Below are 18207 nucleotides of genomic sequence, written 5' to 3'. Positions count from 1 at the left end.
AAAGTCTACATCAGTTCAGATATTTTCCTAAACCAAATCTCCTACTTTAATGGTTAGAAGAAACAGACAATGGATAGATGATCTTAGCTTTATGGCCTCTTTGTTTTTATAGTGTAAGATTTTTACGGCTGTGTATAATGGCTGCTGCGTCAGTAACCTGAGCTCAATCTGACCTTCAGCAACATGATGATGGCAGTCTGTTCGAATGTCTTATTTGATGGAAACGCATCACAAGCAGTTGTCTCTCTGCCTGGGACTTTCTTACCCCTCATTAAGTCTCTTTTGAAATGTAGTATTCAGCAGGGCTTTATTCTCAGTCTCTAATTCAAGTTGCTCCCTGTCAGCAGTTTAGAAGGTGACCACCTTTTACACAATGAAAGTTAATCTTAGTTTTCTTCAAATGAACTCAATTTAGAATAAAGTTATATCATTCTGACCATGACATGAAGCCTGATTTGGAAAAACTTGTCAGCAATTACAATCTGAGATTTGAGAAGAAGACAAAGAGCAGTTATAGGCAGAATAGATGATGATGATGATGATGATGATGATGATGATGATGATGACTGTAAATCATCATAAATTTCTATTTCTCTCCTACTCAAGCTGTTTGTTGCTTAGTCTGAAGATTTAAATTGTTTAAAGGAACAAGCTACATGTAAGAAAAAACATTTTACTACATTTTCAGCAGGAATATTATTGTATATCATCAAGCTATAAAATGTTTCCTCTGAAAAGGAGGTGTTTCATTTGTGAAAGTACTGCATATATAAAATGTATGATTAGTGTCGTACTGGACTTATCAGCATTTAAATGCTTTTTGCAGTTAAGTTTTTTAAGTCTTATTACAGAACACATTTTGATTTATTTTGCAAAATCAATGTGTGTGAATGTGGAAGTCCATTGTCGTATTTACAGTGCATTGATGCTGGTCTTTGTGGTCTTTGCTGACAGTTTGTTCCCATTTGCTGGAGATTTGTTGCTCTCTTTATCTGTAGTGTGCATAATGAATGGTGCATTTGATTTTATTACCACTTTGTTTTATTGTTCATCAAATCCATTTTGGTGGGGTTTTTTTTTTACAATATTTGATAATAGGTAACTATATCTATATATTTTTTGTGGGCGTGTTTGTGTGTGTGTGTGTGTGTGTGTGTGTGTACAATGAATGTGTGTGTGTGCATTGTATTAATTTTAAATAGGATATTTTGGTTAAATAAGAATGAAACAGCTCTTTTTTTTCCCTTTGTGCCACTAATGTTGTGACCTGCTGCACAAATAAGTTCAATCTTATTAGAGATTCAAACAAAGATGATTTACTTGAATTCCAGTGTAACTTCTGGGCTCATCCACCGAGACCTTACTTTCCTTTGAGAAGTCTGGTGAAAGCTTCAGTTTGTACGTTCGTATGTTTGTGGGTGGGTGGGACGTAAATAAGTTTCAGCTATGCCGATATTATGTTCTGTCCTTGTAGTAACCTTTTCATTTTCCAAGACAGTGAACCTTTTCAAGTCTTTGCTGCGCCCTCTCAGACAGATGATGCCTCTATTATTGTGGACATTTGAAAGCTCTTACAGGCCATTTCTGAATAAAATATCAGTAGTTTAGACTCTCATGAATGTTTATTGCACATTCAGACCTTTTGTCTTTTTTCTCTCTCTGCCTCTTTGTCTGTTTATGAGAAATATGCAATGTGTTTTGCTAACTGTGACATTTCATGGCTTCTGTTACAGGTCGCTGAGGAGCAATGAGATCCGAGTGTTGTCTGATTATGTCTTCTCAGAGTATCCTGCCCTGGAGAGACTGTTAGTATACATTTTGCTGCTTTCCATATCTTCATAATATACACTATTGGTTGGTTAAGTCACTGTTCATGTGTGTCTACATTCAGTGTGTATTCTGTGGCTACTTCAGAATCTGTTGTTCAGTTATTTCAAGACATTATATTCATCATTCCAACTCCAAAGACACAGTTTATAACCATTAAACTGTGTTTTTATTGCTTCTGTGTGATTTACCAGTTTGACAAATTGAGCGCTGAAATCAAAAACAAAAATTAGACACATTAAAATGTATAATGTGCTGCCACATCAACATGATCTGGCTTTATTGTTATTCCAGCTATTCTCTCTGTTGGCAAAGCTGACTAATTGACGGTTTTAATGCTTTGACATGATTTTATTGAGATGCATTAACTCTGTGCAAGTCAGACATTTGTGTCTTTTGAAAAATAGTGTTTTTCTTGTATAAGTGACTGCCTTTCTCTGCAGACTGAACCAGACAAACTGCTATGATTATATTGATTAAGTTATATTATAGTGATTATATTATATGAGACAAATTTGTAGTCTAAGCAAATATAAAATGTACATTTAAACTTTGCTCATAAGTCTAATTGATAATGTCGTGCTGTTAACTGATGAGGGAACCAGAGGGACAGTTACTGGTCTTTCTGGCATCTTCAGATTTTATTAACTGTTTTAAAGTGCAAATAATCATTTAATAAATATCATTGATGCACATGCACATTGTATAAAACACTGTATAAAATTCACAGTACCCCTTTGCTAATGCAGTTTTTATTGTTATCTTTTAATCATCCCAGGTTCCGTATTTTACTCCTGTGAGCTGCGTCACGTCGCCTTTAAAAATGCAAAACTCTCATAAATCATGCTGACAAACACTAAGCACAAGCAAACTATAAAACAGCAACTGCAAAAAGCGGAAGCACAGTTGTCACAGCTAACTCTGACATAAAGACATCTAACATGATGCTTGATTAACAGAACTACAAACTACACCTGTGACAGTCCTAAACAGAAATTAAATGCATTGCACAGCTTGTTATTTTGTTCACCCCTGTTGGGTCATCCTGCTTCATGTCTGACGTGGATCAGTTCATCTAACTTTAACAGCATCCTGTGTATGGATTCAGATGTCAGAATATCTTGTTCCTGTCACCCCATTTTAACTCCACCCACACTAAAATTCACAAAAACAAAGACATTTTAACTTTCAGTAACAGATGGTAGGATGTCTGCCAGAAGAATATTTAATAGAGTTTCAAACTATTTGGTAATCTATCAATTACTTTTCATAATGACCCATCTCTGTGTGAATGTAGGCGTTTGTGAGGCATGTTGGATTAGTGTTGGTGAAGAAACAGAACTGGTTAGATTTCTACACACTATCCATAAAAAATCAAATATTTCACATGTACAGTTGCTGATAATACTGACAAGGTTGTCAAGCTCTCAGCACATTTACCATAATCATATTAAATTTCCCCATATACTGTAGTTCACCCACACACTGGTATTATCTTCTTTTTGAAATTTGTGGCAAGTCGCAAGATTTATCTTGGTGCTTAACTTTCAGGGAGGATATCAGCAGAAAGGAAGATCAGCATTATTCCCATTCTGTTGCCTGATGTGCAATAAAACTCTTCTTCATGGTTTTTATTACCTTAGCTATATTTTTCTCATTGTTATAAATTGATCCTAGGTAACATCAATCAGTATGTATGTTAAACCACCCAATATCACACAGTATAACATGTCATCATTAATGAAGACTTACTGACTGCTTAAAACCCTAAATGGATCAAAGAGTTGCAACTGTGTTTTTGGTTTTAACTGGCTTTTGAGCAACAGAAGAGTAAGTGTACTAAACAAAAATGAAACTGACAGGATTTCTGTAGTGACGTTTTTGTGCACTAAGTGTCCTCGTCCCTAATTACACCACTCATACACTGATGAGTTTATTTCCTTCTTTAGGTAGCATTAAAAAGCTTAGAACTTGAATGAACCATTAATCTGGGAAGGTTTCCCAAAACGTCCAGTCAACTTTTACTCACAGTGACACTTTTAGGATCCGTTTGTGCTCTTCATCTCGGTTGGTCTCCTCCAATTTTTCTGACAGTTACTTGGTTCAGGTGTTTCTACAGACACGCCTGCTCTCCTCAGATTGCCTCTCTTTGTTGGCAGCCTTGTTTTCCTTCCTTAAAATAAGTTTTTACCTTTCTAGATTTATAGGGACTTGGCATAAAATTGGGTACCTGGATGTAAACGGCATAAACATAAACGATTTATCTTAATTAATCTTCCATTTTCTATTGCTGCATAAGAAGAACTTTGCATTATACAGTAGTAAATGAGTGGCTCCTAAATGATTTATCCTTAAACACACATCTAGATTCGACAACAGCATAAGTCTACAATACTCCCAATGTCACAACTCTCTACATAAAAAAGTGAATGTTAACGTTTCTAAGGTCTAGATCTAAAAACTGATGGTGATTTTGCTTTTGCTGTTATGATTATTCAACTTAAACTTTGCAAGTGCCAAAAACTGTGCAAGTGAAAAGAAAGCAGACGTGTTAAATCCATTTGTTTTCTATAGAATTTTTAAAGTCTGATTAAATATTTTTGTCGTCTATGTACAGTTGACCTACCGTTGTATGAGCTTTAAAACTTTGTTTTGATAGTGTGATTCTCAAATAGAGATAATACAAGATAGAACTTGCACTCCATCAAATAGGATATTATGAACTATAGAGACACATTATTGCAAACTGTAAGAAAATGACTGAAACAAGATGATCTTAAACAGTCTTGCAGCATTTCACTACTGATAAAAAGAAAGAACTTAACTAAAAAGGTGTACTGTTATGATTTAATTCACTCATATGCAAATATTCCACAAAAAGACAACCATCCTACATTTGTAAGCATCTCATTTCTGCTCCTTATCTGACACACAATTAGCTAAAACCTCCTTTAAACAATCAGAACTTAACAAAGGAACCAAATCTTTTATACTCCCACAGAAAAACTCAACACATGTGGAAAACAAATCCCAGACACTCTGCAAACTGAGCAGAAAACTGCATATTGTTAACTCTCAACATGATTGGCAGTTGCCTGATCAGCCAACGGAGCTGAAGCCACAAACTAACACTATTACTTTTCTAAAAAAGACTGTAACTAAAGAAACATTTATCTTGCCAGGGGAACATTAGTCTTCTTCACACTGTAGAAGAATAATAAAAGTCACCTGGACAGCACTTTATACAGCTACAATTCTGCACCTTCTCTTGTCAATGTTCATACTCTTCACATTTGTACTCTTTAAAAGTCTGGCATGTTTAGATGGTGACCATGAACAACAACGTCCCTGGTTTGAGACTGATCAGGGACCTTTGACGCATGTCCTCCGCATGTCTCTCTCTCTTTCTCTCTCCTTTGTTTCCTGTCATCTCTCTACTGCCGCTATCTAATAAAAGCATGAAATGTACCACTTATTTTATTTCAGGGGTTCGTCCTTGCGCTGCATGGGTCATTTAGCAAGAAGATGTCCAATGACATTGTCAGTGATAAGTTGTTTTCATTAAGTGGCTCTGCCTGCATAATCTAAATTAATCATAGCTTTTCATTTGTGGGGAACACGAACATTCAAAAACTTTTTCACTTGCCTAAAGGTCATAAAAAGTAGTAGTAGTAGAACTACCACCAACACGATCAAACATCAATCATTTCTGGCTTCTGGTTATTAGTGTCTTTTTAAGTGTCGTTATATGCAGGTGAGCAACAAATTGCCGTCTTCTGTGTGTTGATGTGGAGAATTTGCTGATGACTGTATTATCCTGTCATTCTTACTGAAGTGCAAAGAGGAAAAGAAATGGCTGCGCAGTGGATGATAATGATGATATTACTCTTACAACAGCGTATTAATCACTTTGACATTCGATGTAAGTGTGCCTAAATGATGTTTATATGCATGAGAGAGATCAAGAGCTCGAGTGGTTAGAGTTTCAGATGAAAGAGCAAAGAGAATAGTTTTCCCCAACGGTGATTCTTTTCTCTGTTCCCAGGTTTCTGCAAAACAACAGCCTCCAGTTCATATCCAAACATGCCTTCAGCGGCCTGTACAATCTAAAGAGGTTGTGAGTATCTGCTTACTTCATCAATGAAGCTGCACTGTACTAGTCTCTGTTGAAGTACTTGCATGGATTTTATTTCCCTTTTTCCCTTTTTACAAAAAAAGCAGAGGCACATCATCAGCTCATGTGTTTTGAAAACGCAGCAAAGTTGTTTCACCTCCATCATTTTGGTTTTTGTGTGCCATGAACATATTAAGGAGAACAAGTGTGTTTTCTACCCAAACTTTATTAAAAAAAACTGCACTTGCGAAATGTCGTGCCGGCCAGTGTATTCTGTGTCACTTCATGTCTATTCTGATTGGTTTGTTTGTATAGCTTCGTAGCAGCAGTCACATTGTGAGAATCTGGTGTTAAATTTCTGACACTGTCAGAATTTTGCCTCAGGTGGTCTTTGGTCACCAAAGCTCCATATACAGCTCCAGTGTGATCTAGGACACTGTTTTGGATTAAGATCCAAAGATTTTACCACGTTTCTCTCACGGTTGTCATCTCTCATCTTAGAAAGCCCAAAATCACACAGTGTGAAGGGGCCTTTACACAGAGAAAAGAGGCCTCATTGCAAAATGCTTTCCACTGTCATATTCTTCAACCCCAGGCTTTCCTTTTGACACTGTGCAAATCTTAAATAGCGAACACAGAAGAAAACAAAAGTGAAAGGAATAATATGTTTACTGCAGGCCACCTGCTCAAAGTCAGAGGAGTTGTTGAGAGTGAATAAGTTACTCAAATCAACTCGTCAAAATCAGAAAAAAAAAAAGCTGCAAAGGAAGTTCAAAAAGTTTTATCCGCAGTTAGAAAATTCTTTATGTTGGTGTCTGTAACTACTGCTTTAAAACATAAGGACTAAATATGTTTTTGTGCACTGTATATATCAGAGAATATCTTCATGCATCCTCTCTCTCTCTGCTTCTCACTCTTTCTCTCAGGTTTCTCAGTGAGAACTTGATATCCTCGCTTAGTCCTGGTGTGTTCAGGGACCTCCATCAGTTACAGTGGCTGTGAGTAATACACACACACACACACACACACACACACACACACACACACACACACACACACACACACACACAAACATAGATGTCTACTGTATATGTATATGTGAGAAAGTTATTGTGCTGTGCACGCCACCCTGCTCATATATAAATGGACATGGAAGGACACTGCGTGGCTGTTAAAATAGACAAGAGCACAGTCAGAGACACAAAGAGTAGTTTGGCAGTCATTATGCGTCTGTAAGGGGAAGTCATCCTCAGTGTTGTGCTGTCTGGTTTCATTTTGAAAGATTGACATATACGTGCCTGTTGTGTCCATACTCGGGTATCCTTGTAGGCATGTGGAATTTCACTTTTGATGTGTAGTTTAGGGTCCCTCCTGAAAAGAAATCCCTGTTGATGTGCTTAAAATCATCTGGCTTATCATCTAAGGTGGAGAGCTGAGAGAGCTGTATTTACTTGAACCCATAATGAGTCAGAAATCATATTTAGCTGGATTGAGTCTTATTTTCCCTGTGAAGTCACATTAGAGTCAAGTGTAGGCTTCTATATAACAAAGATGCTTTTGTGTTCATCTAATGAAGTAAAGAGCTCAGAGATGTGGGTTATTTTTTTAGTGGGCCAGATGTTTTTGCTGTCTTTAAGTCTGTAGCAAACTAACGGACTTCTGCACTGGTATCTGTATTTAAAAAGTTCAGCTCATCTAGTCTTTCTACAAATGTGTCAACCAGCATCCAAATAGTAGAGCTAAAACTGTGTAAAACTGATATAAAATATCTGAAGATCTGTATGACTTTTGTGAGTAATAGAGATCTAGCAGCATTTCACATCCAGCCAGAGAGTAAGCGATCACCAGAAATCACCAGAAAAAGGAGGCAGAGTGCAATAATGACAGGGTCGGCAATTCAATACCCAATTCCCATCTTGGCCAGTGTCCTTGGGCAAGATGCATCCTGACAGCACCTTATATGGTAGCTTTTGTTGTTGCTGTGTGAGTGTGTGTGCGTGTGTGTGTGTGTGTGTGTGTGTGTGTGTGTGTGTGTGACTGGAGGAATGAGCAATAAAACAATATATATAATTGGCCATTTACCTTGGATTTCTGGATCTGTGCTCCTGTTTGGTGATGGATTTATTATAGATAACGTTACCTTAGAAGGATCTGTTTAACTTCAGACTTGACCATACACAATATGAAACAGTAGTAGATGGTATCTGTGTTTATTTGTGATATACTGTATATCAAACAATTCTTTTTAATAACAATAAAAACAAATAAGTCAGTGATTCAAATGACTGAATGATTTAAAAGGGTTTTTTTTTGTGCCAGGATGTTGGATCATAACCCATTAAGCAGCTTGTCCCAGGACACCTTCATTGGGCTCCAGTCTCTCATGTACCTGTGAGTTGCATCATTTTTCTGAAAAATCTCCAGTATTCACTGATTTCTAATGTCAAATGGATCCCAACATTTTCAGTGAGATTTCACTGGGATTAGGAATTTATCACATATCAGTAGTGCATATGTATGTATATGTATATCAGTATAGTGTGAAGAAAACCAATACCTACTTTTCATGAATAATTGCTAACCTGAAAGTACTCAATAAAGGAAAATAGTCACAGAAAGGCTGTTTGAAGAGATCAGACCACAAATATATGTGTCTATTAGTTTTAAGATATACTGTATGTCAGACCTCAAACAAAGGTCAGACAGTAATTCCATGTTATAAAACTATTCCATTATTGTGCTTAGTTCACCAAAAATAGGCTTGGATAAGTTGTCTGTGTTTTTTGAGGCATAAAGCAAACTGGACCTTTTTTTCAGTTCTCTCTAATCAAGTTTCCTCCAAACTCTCAGAGGAGATCAATAATCAGTCAGTGGAGTCTTATGATATCAAAATAGCAATTAAGTTTTGTTTCATTACATTTCATAAGTCAGTAAGTCTTAAAGCAGTGGACCCTAATAGTTTTGATATTGTTTAGCAGTCTTTGCTCTTTCTGTTTTCCTCAAAAATTCACATCCATCTTTGATTTCCATCCTTGGACACCAAATCACGCTTCTGTCTCTGTCTTCATCTGTTTATTCTCTTTATCTCTTGCCACTATTGTCATTTTCCTCCTCTCCATCCAGTATCTGCTTCTCTGACCAAGCCTGGATCAGCCCTCATATTGTTCTTTATACAATAGTGAGATTACTGTATTGTTCTCCCAGTCTTTCTTTGTGTCTCTTCCCTTCCCTTCTTCCCCATCTGCTTTCCATCTGCCCACAACTCTCTACTTAACTCAGTGGTTTTTTTCTCGCTCTATTCAATAGGTATCAATTTCAATAAATGTCTTTTTAATGTTTATGCTTAAAAGATAAAAGCCTTGTAAATGTGCTGCCACTCTGTCTGCCTCTTTAAAGAGTGTTTATACTTCTCAGGAGTGACTGTTAAGACAGAAGTAACCATATTATCTCTCTTTTGATTTCTCCGTTCATCAGAGGAGAGTCCCTGGTATCTGGTTCGTCTCTCCTCACATTTGTCTCAAGTTTTACCACCCGAAATATTAAACTGTTTTAAAATCTGAAAACCATGGGGAGTGTGCTGACTGCACTGCAATTTTTCAACATCTAGGGACATTTTACTCCATTTCATTTTATATTTAGGTTTATTGCCAACCATTTTTCAAACAAGGCATTTAGACTGATTCACTACCTCCTAGACAAACATTTCTTTTCATTTCAACACTTGCAGAGACTTGAAAAGAGACTTGAAAATAACTTGGGATATGTAATCCGCTGAACAATTTGGGAATTATTATTTTGTGTATTTCATTACTATTTGGTAATGCAGTTGAAATTCTTCATGGTTTGGCTGCTGATGAACCCAATGGGAAGAATTTTCAAAACAGTTCCTGCTGGGAAACTGCTATATGCCAAGATAACACGGAGAACTTCGACATGGAATAAAATTGACAAAATATGGTAATGGATCACTTATCTCAAGCACATTTGAAGTCTGTCAAAGTTGATTTATTTTCATACTGCAGTGAAATTAAGGGAAACCATCAGTTGTCTGGAAGGAAGGAAATCCAAATCCAAATCAATCCAAAAACAGTTAACGTTTAAATCATTTAATGTAAAAATTTTGTGATGTTAAGTATGATTTTTAGTAAAAATTAGCTTAATTATACATTAGTACTGTTAGATATTTAGATGCTTTAGATACATAAATCATTAAATGTTGTTATTGTCGTTGCATTAGCAGAAATGGGATTCCTTTGCCTACAGGACAATGATCGAATGACATTATTTATTCATATTGTTGCAGCGCTACTGTTTGTTAATAACTTAGACATCAGTCAAAATGTTCATGTAGTTAGATCAGCCATTTGTTTGACTGACATTTAATTTCCTGCTATCTCACAAATTAGTCACTGCATTGTTTTTAATTCAGCTGTAGCTTTCTATTTCCTCATTTATTCTCGTCGGTCGTTTCTCTCTTTTTGTAAATAGGTCACAGATCCTTTGCTTATAGGTATACTGTACAAACTGTTCATGAGAGTTCAAATACCACAATGTATCATCTCCGCTCTGTCATAGTGAGAACTCTTGTAGTGCAGAGTTTCACCTTTCTTTTGTTTTTGTCACATGTTTTTCTTCTTTCTTCAGATCCATGGTGGACACCTCGCTGCAGCAGCTTCCTTACCCGAGTTTCTGTCAACACATGCCTGCCTTGGACTGGCTGTGAGTCTGCTCTGACAGTGTGCTTGTGTGTGTGCAGGTGTGTAGCGAATGTGTGTGGTTCAGTAGAAGTCTGTGCTCTAAAGAATTTACCAGATGGACGGATGTGTGTTTGTACTCGTGTGCATACTTAAAAGCAAATGAGGCTGGTAAATAGAGGTGACAGAAGGTTGCTTAGCTCTAAGTATGAGGATCAGATGAATATTCCTCTCGAGAAGTGTTGCGTCCTCAGCTGATGTCGCCGTGGTCGGTCAGCTCGACCAACTATTTTTGGCCAGCGAGTGCAGACTGGAGACACCAGCTAGATGAGCCTGACACTAATAATGACCTCATGCTTTCTGTTCTCACGTCTGTTGGCAGCATGTTGCTGATCAGTGTTTATATCCACTTATTTAAATTCCAAAGCAATGTCTGTCACTGTGTTGCTTTTTCTTTACCTGTTTGCTCTCATTCAAACACAAACAGCAGAAAAATATTACACTGTAAGTGCAACAGCTTAAAAATCTATCAGAAATAATCAATGTTTTTATTCATTAATAGAATTTAACTTGCATTAAATTCACCTTGGGGTACCACCCTTCAAAAAAGAGAAAATTGATAGCCAATTAATCAATTTTGTTTCATCAAATATGTTAAACAATCAATTTGGAACTCTGATTAATAATTAAATAGCTAAATTACCTAATTAAATAGCTGGTAAAGGTTGAAGTAAAAGTTCAGTTTGACAAAATGAAATGGACTCATACAGTACTATACATATATGTGATCATAAATACACATGCGAAATAAACATGCTATGTTTTTCTTCTTTCAGGGATCTTGAGGGAAATCTGATTCAAACTCTCAACTACTCAATCTTGAAGACATGCAGCAAGCTTGAAGTACTGTGAGTATCCTACTTACAAACATCTTCATAAAAATTCAAGTGCTTGAAACTCAGTCGCTTTTAGGAGTTTACAAGTGTCATAGTATGTTTCCATACTATTTTTACTACTCTGCATGTTTGCAGAGTCATGAAAGTTAATTATTCTGCAAAACGATTATTAATTTAGATAAAATAAATGTTTCCCTTTTGGTAAGTTGTTGAAAAGTTGGATATGTCAGACCTCTGGCAGACTGTGAATCTTGCAACTTTAATATTAAAATCATTACATCTTCAGGACCATGAATAAACAAACTGTTGGAGCCACACTTATTCTATTATTCAATTCTCATTGTAAGTAAATAGAATTTAATGTGCAAAAAATATGAAATTATAGACTTTTCTTACTTTTCATCAACTGTTTCATCATGCAGAGTTTGGTGCAGCTACTGTAGATATTGTAGATAATGTCTTTGATTCAACTGAATCATAATGTTCATGTAAAATTTTCATATGAAGCCCTACAAATTACTTTGCATTTTATGTCACTCTCTCTCTCTCTCTCTCTCTCTCTCTCTCTCTCTCTCTCTCTCTCTCTCTCTCTCTCTCTCTCTCTCTCTCTCTCTCTCACAGACACACACACACACTTGTCTACTTTTATTCATTTCATCAATTAACATAATCAACAGCAAACACTCAGCAGCGTGCCCTGTTCAAATTCATTACTAAGAAATGGGTCAAACAAGGACAACAAATAACTGCAGGCACAGCAGAGACCTGCAACCCTTTCACCATCAATCAGTGATTAATGTAATAATATTTATTTATGTAGCAACAAAGTTTAAAAGTTTGCTTTGCAAGGACAGAGGTAAAGTCGGGTCTAACAGGATAAACACGATTAATAAACAATTTTAACAAGTACAATCATTTTAATTAAAATGATGAACTGAGTTTTAATTTGCGATTGAATAGAAGATGCTGACTTGGCAAGCCTGAGGTGATGAGCCGGGAGGCCTTTTAACCAGAAAGGAAAACCTTTACAGGTGCCGATTCAAAAAACAAACAGTTCTGCTTTGTTATGTTTATTTGACAATGCCAGACAACGATTCTTATTAGTCTGAAATTGTTAAATTAGATTTGTTGGGAGTGCTATCAGTACAGCATGCAGATCTTTTGTCTGACTTTTTCCTCTCACCAGACGTGCCCTGCCAGAAGAGCAGTGATGAGGCTCAGTGGGCGTTTAAGCTGAGATGTGCCAGTAGACACGAGCACAGTCACTTTTAAAGATTACAGGCAAACACTGAAGGGTAACGAGGGCTGGTGCACTGGCAGCAGCATTTTGCACTAAATCCCAGCATAAAGGGAATTACAGTAACCGAAGTGTGTTCCAGATAAATGCATGAGTGACATTTTCAAGCTCCTAAATTGACAAAAGAGCCTCAACATGATTGTACAACCTTGTCACAGTGAACATCAAAGGAAAAGCCAGAATCAAAAACTACACATAAATTATAGTGATCAGACAGAGAGTACGGTATGCAGACTAGACCTGAGACTTTTTATAGTTATGCAAGGAAAAAACAGGAGGATTCCACATTTGGCATCATCCAACTGAAGGACATTCATAGACATCCAACACTTGATGTGTGACAGACACGACAAGATGGAGGACACACTGTCAGCCTCGCTAACAAACATAAATACAAGCTGTCTGTGTGATGTTCAATCTGTGCGACAGCGTGAATGACAAATTGGTACTTAAAAACCTTTTGTGTGGAATGTTTCCACCAAGCTATAAAGTGCTTCCCAGTTCTAAAACATTAATTTCTCTTGGATAAAAAACAGAGACGTTGAGTCTTGGAAGAAGGATCTGCAGTCTGCATGTAGTTGTTTGATGCCATCTGGTGCTATTTTTATTTTTATGGATGTAGGAGCTCCCTCACGCAAGCTGGTGTTGCTTGATGTTCAGTGTAATCATGAGTGACAGTTGCCTTCACAAGGGTGAGTGAGTCAGTTACTTGTAATGTCTCAGAAACATATACTGCCATAGTTTAAAAGCCTTGCTGTCTTTTGTCTGTTTATAAGTTTTTTTCATTAGTGTGGTAGCAGAGAAATGGGTCTGTGTGTGTGTGTGTGTGTGTGTGTGTGTGTGTGTGTGTGTGTATGTGTGTGTTCCTGCCACACTGTTTTTTCATTTTAAAGCTAGACCAATGTGACGTGTCCCTCCATTGAACACATTTCTGATCATTTGTGACGCTTCTCTTCAACATGTTCAAACTTGACAAGAACTTGTGATCATAATATAACAGAAAGTCATAAGAAATCTGTCTTCAGATGTCATGTTGACAAGTAAAGGTCGTCAATGTGGCTGACATGGTGATCCATCAAAAGGAGTCTGAAAGTGGACTTTAGAGAAGAAAGTCGACAGTTTGGCCCAGGGCGATGAAGTGAAAGAGCAGTGCTTGTTTCTGTTTTATTGGCACTCTTAAGATGTTTTGAGTATAGCACTTATCTGACATGTGCTCCAGTGCTGCTCACTGCACAACAAGTAGGCCAAATAGTACTGAGTTTGAATATGTGAATGTGTACGGGCAAAAGAAGGTTAAAAAAGTTTTATATATGATGCAGAAACTTTTTTTTCAGGCAGAGCTGTTTGAGTCAGCACTGAGTCAATGTTACTGGAAGGAGCACTGTGGGAACTGGTAGCCATTTATTGCAACAAATGAGATTGCATCCAGGCCCAGCAGGGATCCACCACAGGGGTTTGACACACCACTTTGCACCACTCGGTATTGTTCTTACAGCACATCTGTCCTGTTCAGATTACTGATGGACAACAGGATCAGAAGAGTTCCTGAAAACACCTTCCAGTCTCTGTTGAAACTGGCTGAACTGTGAGTAACTGCATCTTTGTTTGAACTTTTTTTCATTCAGTTTATATAATCAATACAGTTTACACCTGCTGAAATGAATTAATAAGTGGTTAGTCTAATCAATCACTTGTTTCCAGTGGAGATTAAAATGTCTATTTAAAGGTCTTAAACTGCTCTGGTGGTGTCGGCACCTTATTGCTGATTGAAGATGGATTTTTCGCAGCCTGACTCAAATTTAATGAATTTTCTGAACCAGCAGCAGATCTTTGTCAATTCTGCACATTTTATTTAAAAGGCTCAATCATAAAAACATGAAACAGTGAACATTTCCAGCTCATTTATTGAACTATGGGAACTGCTGTTCAGTATCACAAAGTGCTTAAGATGAAACAATTCCCCAAATTTAATTTTTATTTGACCATTTAATAAAATTCACTGGCATTCTGAAGCTGATAGTTGATAAAGTTAATCCTTGTTCAAGGAACAAAGGTAGTTTTTGTTTTAATGTACATCAAAGTTTGGACTGTAAATTACTTGCAGAACAACAAGCAGGATGAATTAACAAGTGAAGTGAAAAATAACAATAGAATTGCATAAAAAGTAAACTAAAAAAATGGATTATATTATAATGACACTATAAATATTATGAGTATTTAAATGATAAAAAGGAAATAAAACATTATCAGGCATGTTAATGCAACCTATAAAAAGTAACAGATGGATGTTCAGTAGTGTTAGAGGAAATGTAGGCTTGTGCTGCTGAGATATATATTGTATATGTTTGTGATGGATAAATCAGTTTTGACAAAATGCTCTTATTCATCAGCTATGATGGCCAAAGGTGTTTATTAATTTGATTCTGCCGGGTTATTGCTTTGGTTTAATAAGTGTATTGTACCCACGCTTCACACTACCCATGTTTGATCATGAATGAGTAAACTATGGATGTAAATGAATCTGCACGTGTCTCGTCTTGTTTTTGGCTGTAGAATTACCATTTCCTCTTTTTTTTCTGCCTTTTTTCCTTTTTTAGGAATCTGTCCAGCAACAAGATCAGGGAGCTGCCGAAAAACACCTTTAAGAGCCTTTCCAAGTCGCTCCTCAAACTGTGAGTCACTGACAGTCTTGCTCCCATGGAGACAAGTTTTTCATTATGTGAGGATTATAAAACGAGGGGATTAGGGGGAAATGGAGAATATTAATTATAAAGACACCTCATGAATCTCCAGTTTAATACTGGATTCAGAGAACGTTATTTTATTTTTAAGGTCTCACACAGGAAAGAAACTCGGACAATTTAAGGGAGTATTCTACAAAACAAAAAATCAGTGTTTTGCTGGACCTAGCTGTCAGAGATGTTATGGTGGTGCTGTAAAAGCATGGAATTGGTACACACAAGTGCTCCACCAAGTTTGTAGCAAAAGCCATGAAGAATTGGTCTTCAGAGTCATGTCATACTTGGATGAAATAATGAGTGCAAGTATTATATTTGTTCTATTTTGGAGTCAGAGTCAGGTTTGTTGTCTGTGTCTAGCTGTGTCTGAATTCTACAAAGTCCATAAATGCTGCAATGATGCAAAAATGCAAAAAAGCATGTGAAAAGTATGAATAGCCATGAACAGAAATATCAAAAATGGAGAAGGTCCCCACATGACCGAACCTGTCTTGTAGTTCTTTGCATCTTATTGTTAAAAATATATTATTAGGGACTAGAGTGGAGTAATAGAGTGGAAAAATATGCTCCATGTGATGGAAAATTCAGTCTCCTATAAATGTTTATGGACACACTAATAAGAAATGTGTTTTTATGATGACTAAACATATCAGCTGCCTCCATTGTCAGTTTGCTATCCTCACAAAAGTGTAAAAAAAGATACTTCTGAATCTGAACAAACCTTGGACATTTTGAAAAAGTGTATTTAATAACATAATGACAGATCTGTTTTGTTAAACTGTCCCTGCAGGCCTTGCATGCACAATACCAGGGACCAGGAGGTAGCAAAGCTGAGATAAATGCAGCGATTAGTAATGTTATTACTTAACAAGCTCCCCAGGATCATCGCCAGGCTGTGCACAGATTTTGGTGTAGCTGCCGCAGTCGAAATTGCAAGTCACCCAAAATACTTTTTCGAAGACACTATCGAAGAAACGGCTGTAATAAAAAAAAGAACATTTACTGAGCAACACAAACATTGATAAAATTACAATCACAGTTTGTGCTGCTGAGCTGAATAAAAATTAAAAAGTCCAGAAGAGTTTTATGGATTTATTGTTTTAGTGCCATTTATGTGGGAAGGGAGTCATCATTTGGAAGCTGTTGGGACTTTTTTATGTACACAGTGAGTAACGTTTACTGGAATAAATGGGAGCTATCTTGAAACACAGTATCCATTTCTTTTGCTTTGTGTTTACTTTGTGTGTTTTATAGACATAGAGTGGTTATACTCGTTTGTCATAAAAGTAGGTAAGCTCCCCCAATTAAAGTGGAGTCTGACGTCTCACACAGAGTTTTACAGCTATTTTTTCATCCTGTCTTTCTTTTTGTTTGCATGGTCTGCTCAGCTGTTGCATGGGGCTAAAGAGTAATTGGTGGATTGGATTTGTGGTCCCTGGTTGGCTGCTGCCCAGAGTTACCAAAGTGTGCAGCAGTCTGCTTCAGCCTATCTAAAATTTCACAGGAATAAAAGTATGACATCAAGCTCATCATTGGACAATGTGAATCTTTATTTTACTATCAATTGAACACATCCTTCAACATTTCTTTCTGAAAGATACGTTTTAAACAAAAAAAATATGATGTGGAATCTACAAAAACATTTATATTCAAATGTAGCGTTTCATCTCAGTCTGATCACTTTGTTTCATATCAGGATGTCAGTTTTGAGCAGGAATCAGCATTATATTCATCAGCTTTTTCTCTTTCTCTCTTGAGTTAAGCAGCTTTGTTAAAACTTTTTAACTGAATTGAAGTGAAATTTTGTTCAGCATGACAGAGGCAAAATACCCACAGAGAGACTGAACATGCAGTAAAATTCACATCAGAATATAATGTTCCAGCAGTGATTATGACGATGACGATGGTCCCTCCCTTCCTCCCTGCCTCAACACATTCACACATACAAACAATATTAAACACAGACATGAAGAAAGACAGAAAGAGTTTGTTTGCCACTTGCTTTATTGATCCATAAGTCCACTGAAATTTTGCCCACCAGTAGTCAGGTCCATCCCCTCTCTTGCTAAAAGATTCTTTTGGATTTTCCATGACTCAGACTGAACTGCTACAACATCGAGACAATTATTAACAACAGCCTGCATCTTCAATTTCTTTAAATGATGCCTAAATTTGATGTGATTTTATATTATTTGCGCCCGGTTGTAGGTAACGTCAGCATGGTGCATTGAATCTTCCTCTCCTTTTCCTTTCTCTGTGTTAAGCTATCAAAATAAAGTGAGAATCTATTGACAGCACAGGCCTTTGTGTCATATTGTGAGAATGATTTGACATCAGTCTAGTCTGCAGGAGTGATATCTGTGCCAGCAGCACTTTAGAGGTTTGCGGGTTGAATGTCCCTGAAGTCACATTCAGAGAAACAATAGTCTGTTCACATGGCCCCTATAAAAGGATGTTTACTCGAGCCCTATTTGTAAAAGGGAAGCTGTGTCCTTCATCTGTGGCCGAACTGAAAAACAAATCATTACTTTAGTCAAACATTCAAAGCCATTATAGAGACAAAACAAATACTGAGAGAAACCCTGTGTTACAGCCTCAGGGGTCATTTATTGCCATACAGGCCCTACATAATAGCTAACGA

General features: G+C 36.9%; 1 protein-coding gene across 4 annotated transcripts in view; it reads left to right on the top strand.

Moving 5' to 3' along the window:
• rxfp2a (relaxin family peptide receptor 2a) overlaps positions 1–18207 on the top strand; it is a 54616-nt gene that overhangs the window by 23259 nt on the left and 13150 nt on the right. For all 4 annotated transcript variants that reach the window (XR_010931148.1, XM_067608270.1, XM_067608272.1 and 1 more), the window contains exons 5-12: positions 1734–1805; positions 5873–5944; positions 6868–6939; positions 8261–8332; positions 10586–10660; positions 11472–11543; positions 14342–14413; positions 15426–15500. Coding sequence is in view for 3 of the 4 variants with exons in the window: in XM_067608270.1 (XP_067464371.1) it covers positions 1734–1805; positions 5873–5944; positions 6868–6939; positions 8261–8332; positions 10586–10660; positions 11472–11543; positions 14342–14413; positions 15426–15500 (582 nt within the window). In the remaining variant the exon portion in view is untranslated. The remainder of the gene's footprint in view (positions 1–1733; positions 1806–5872; positions 5945–6867; positions 6940–8260; positions 8333–10585; positions 10661–11471; positions 11544–14341; positions 14414–15425; positions 15501–18207) is intronic.

This window comes from Thunnus thynnus, chromosome 13 (genome assembly GCF_963924715.1).
Source record: "Thunnus thynnus chromosome 13, fThuThy2.1, whole genome shotgun sequence".
Taxonomy (NCBI): Eukaryota; Metazoa; Chordata; class Actinopteri; order Scombriformes; family Scombridae; genus Thunnus; species Thunnus thynnus.
The sequence above is the reverse complement of the archived record's forward strand: the minus strand, read 5'-3'. Positions and strand labels throughout refer to the sequence as shown.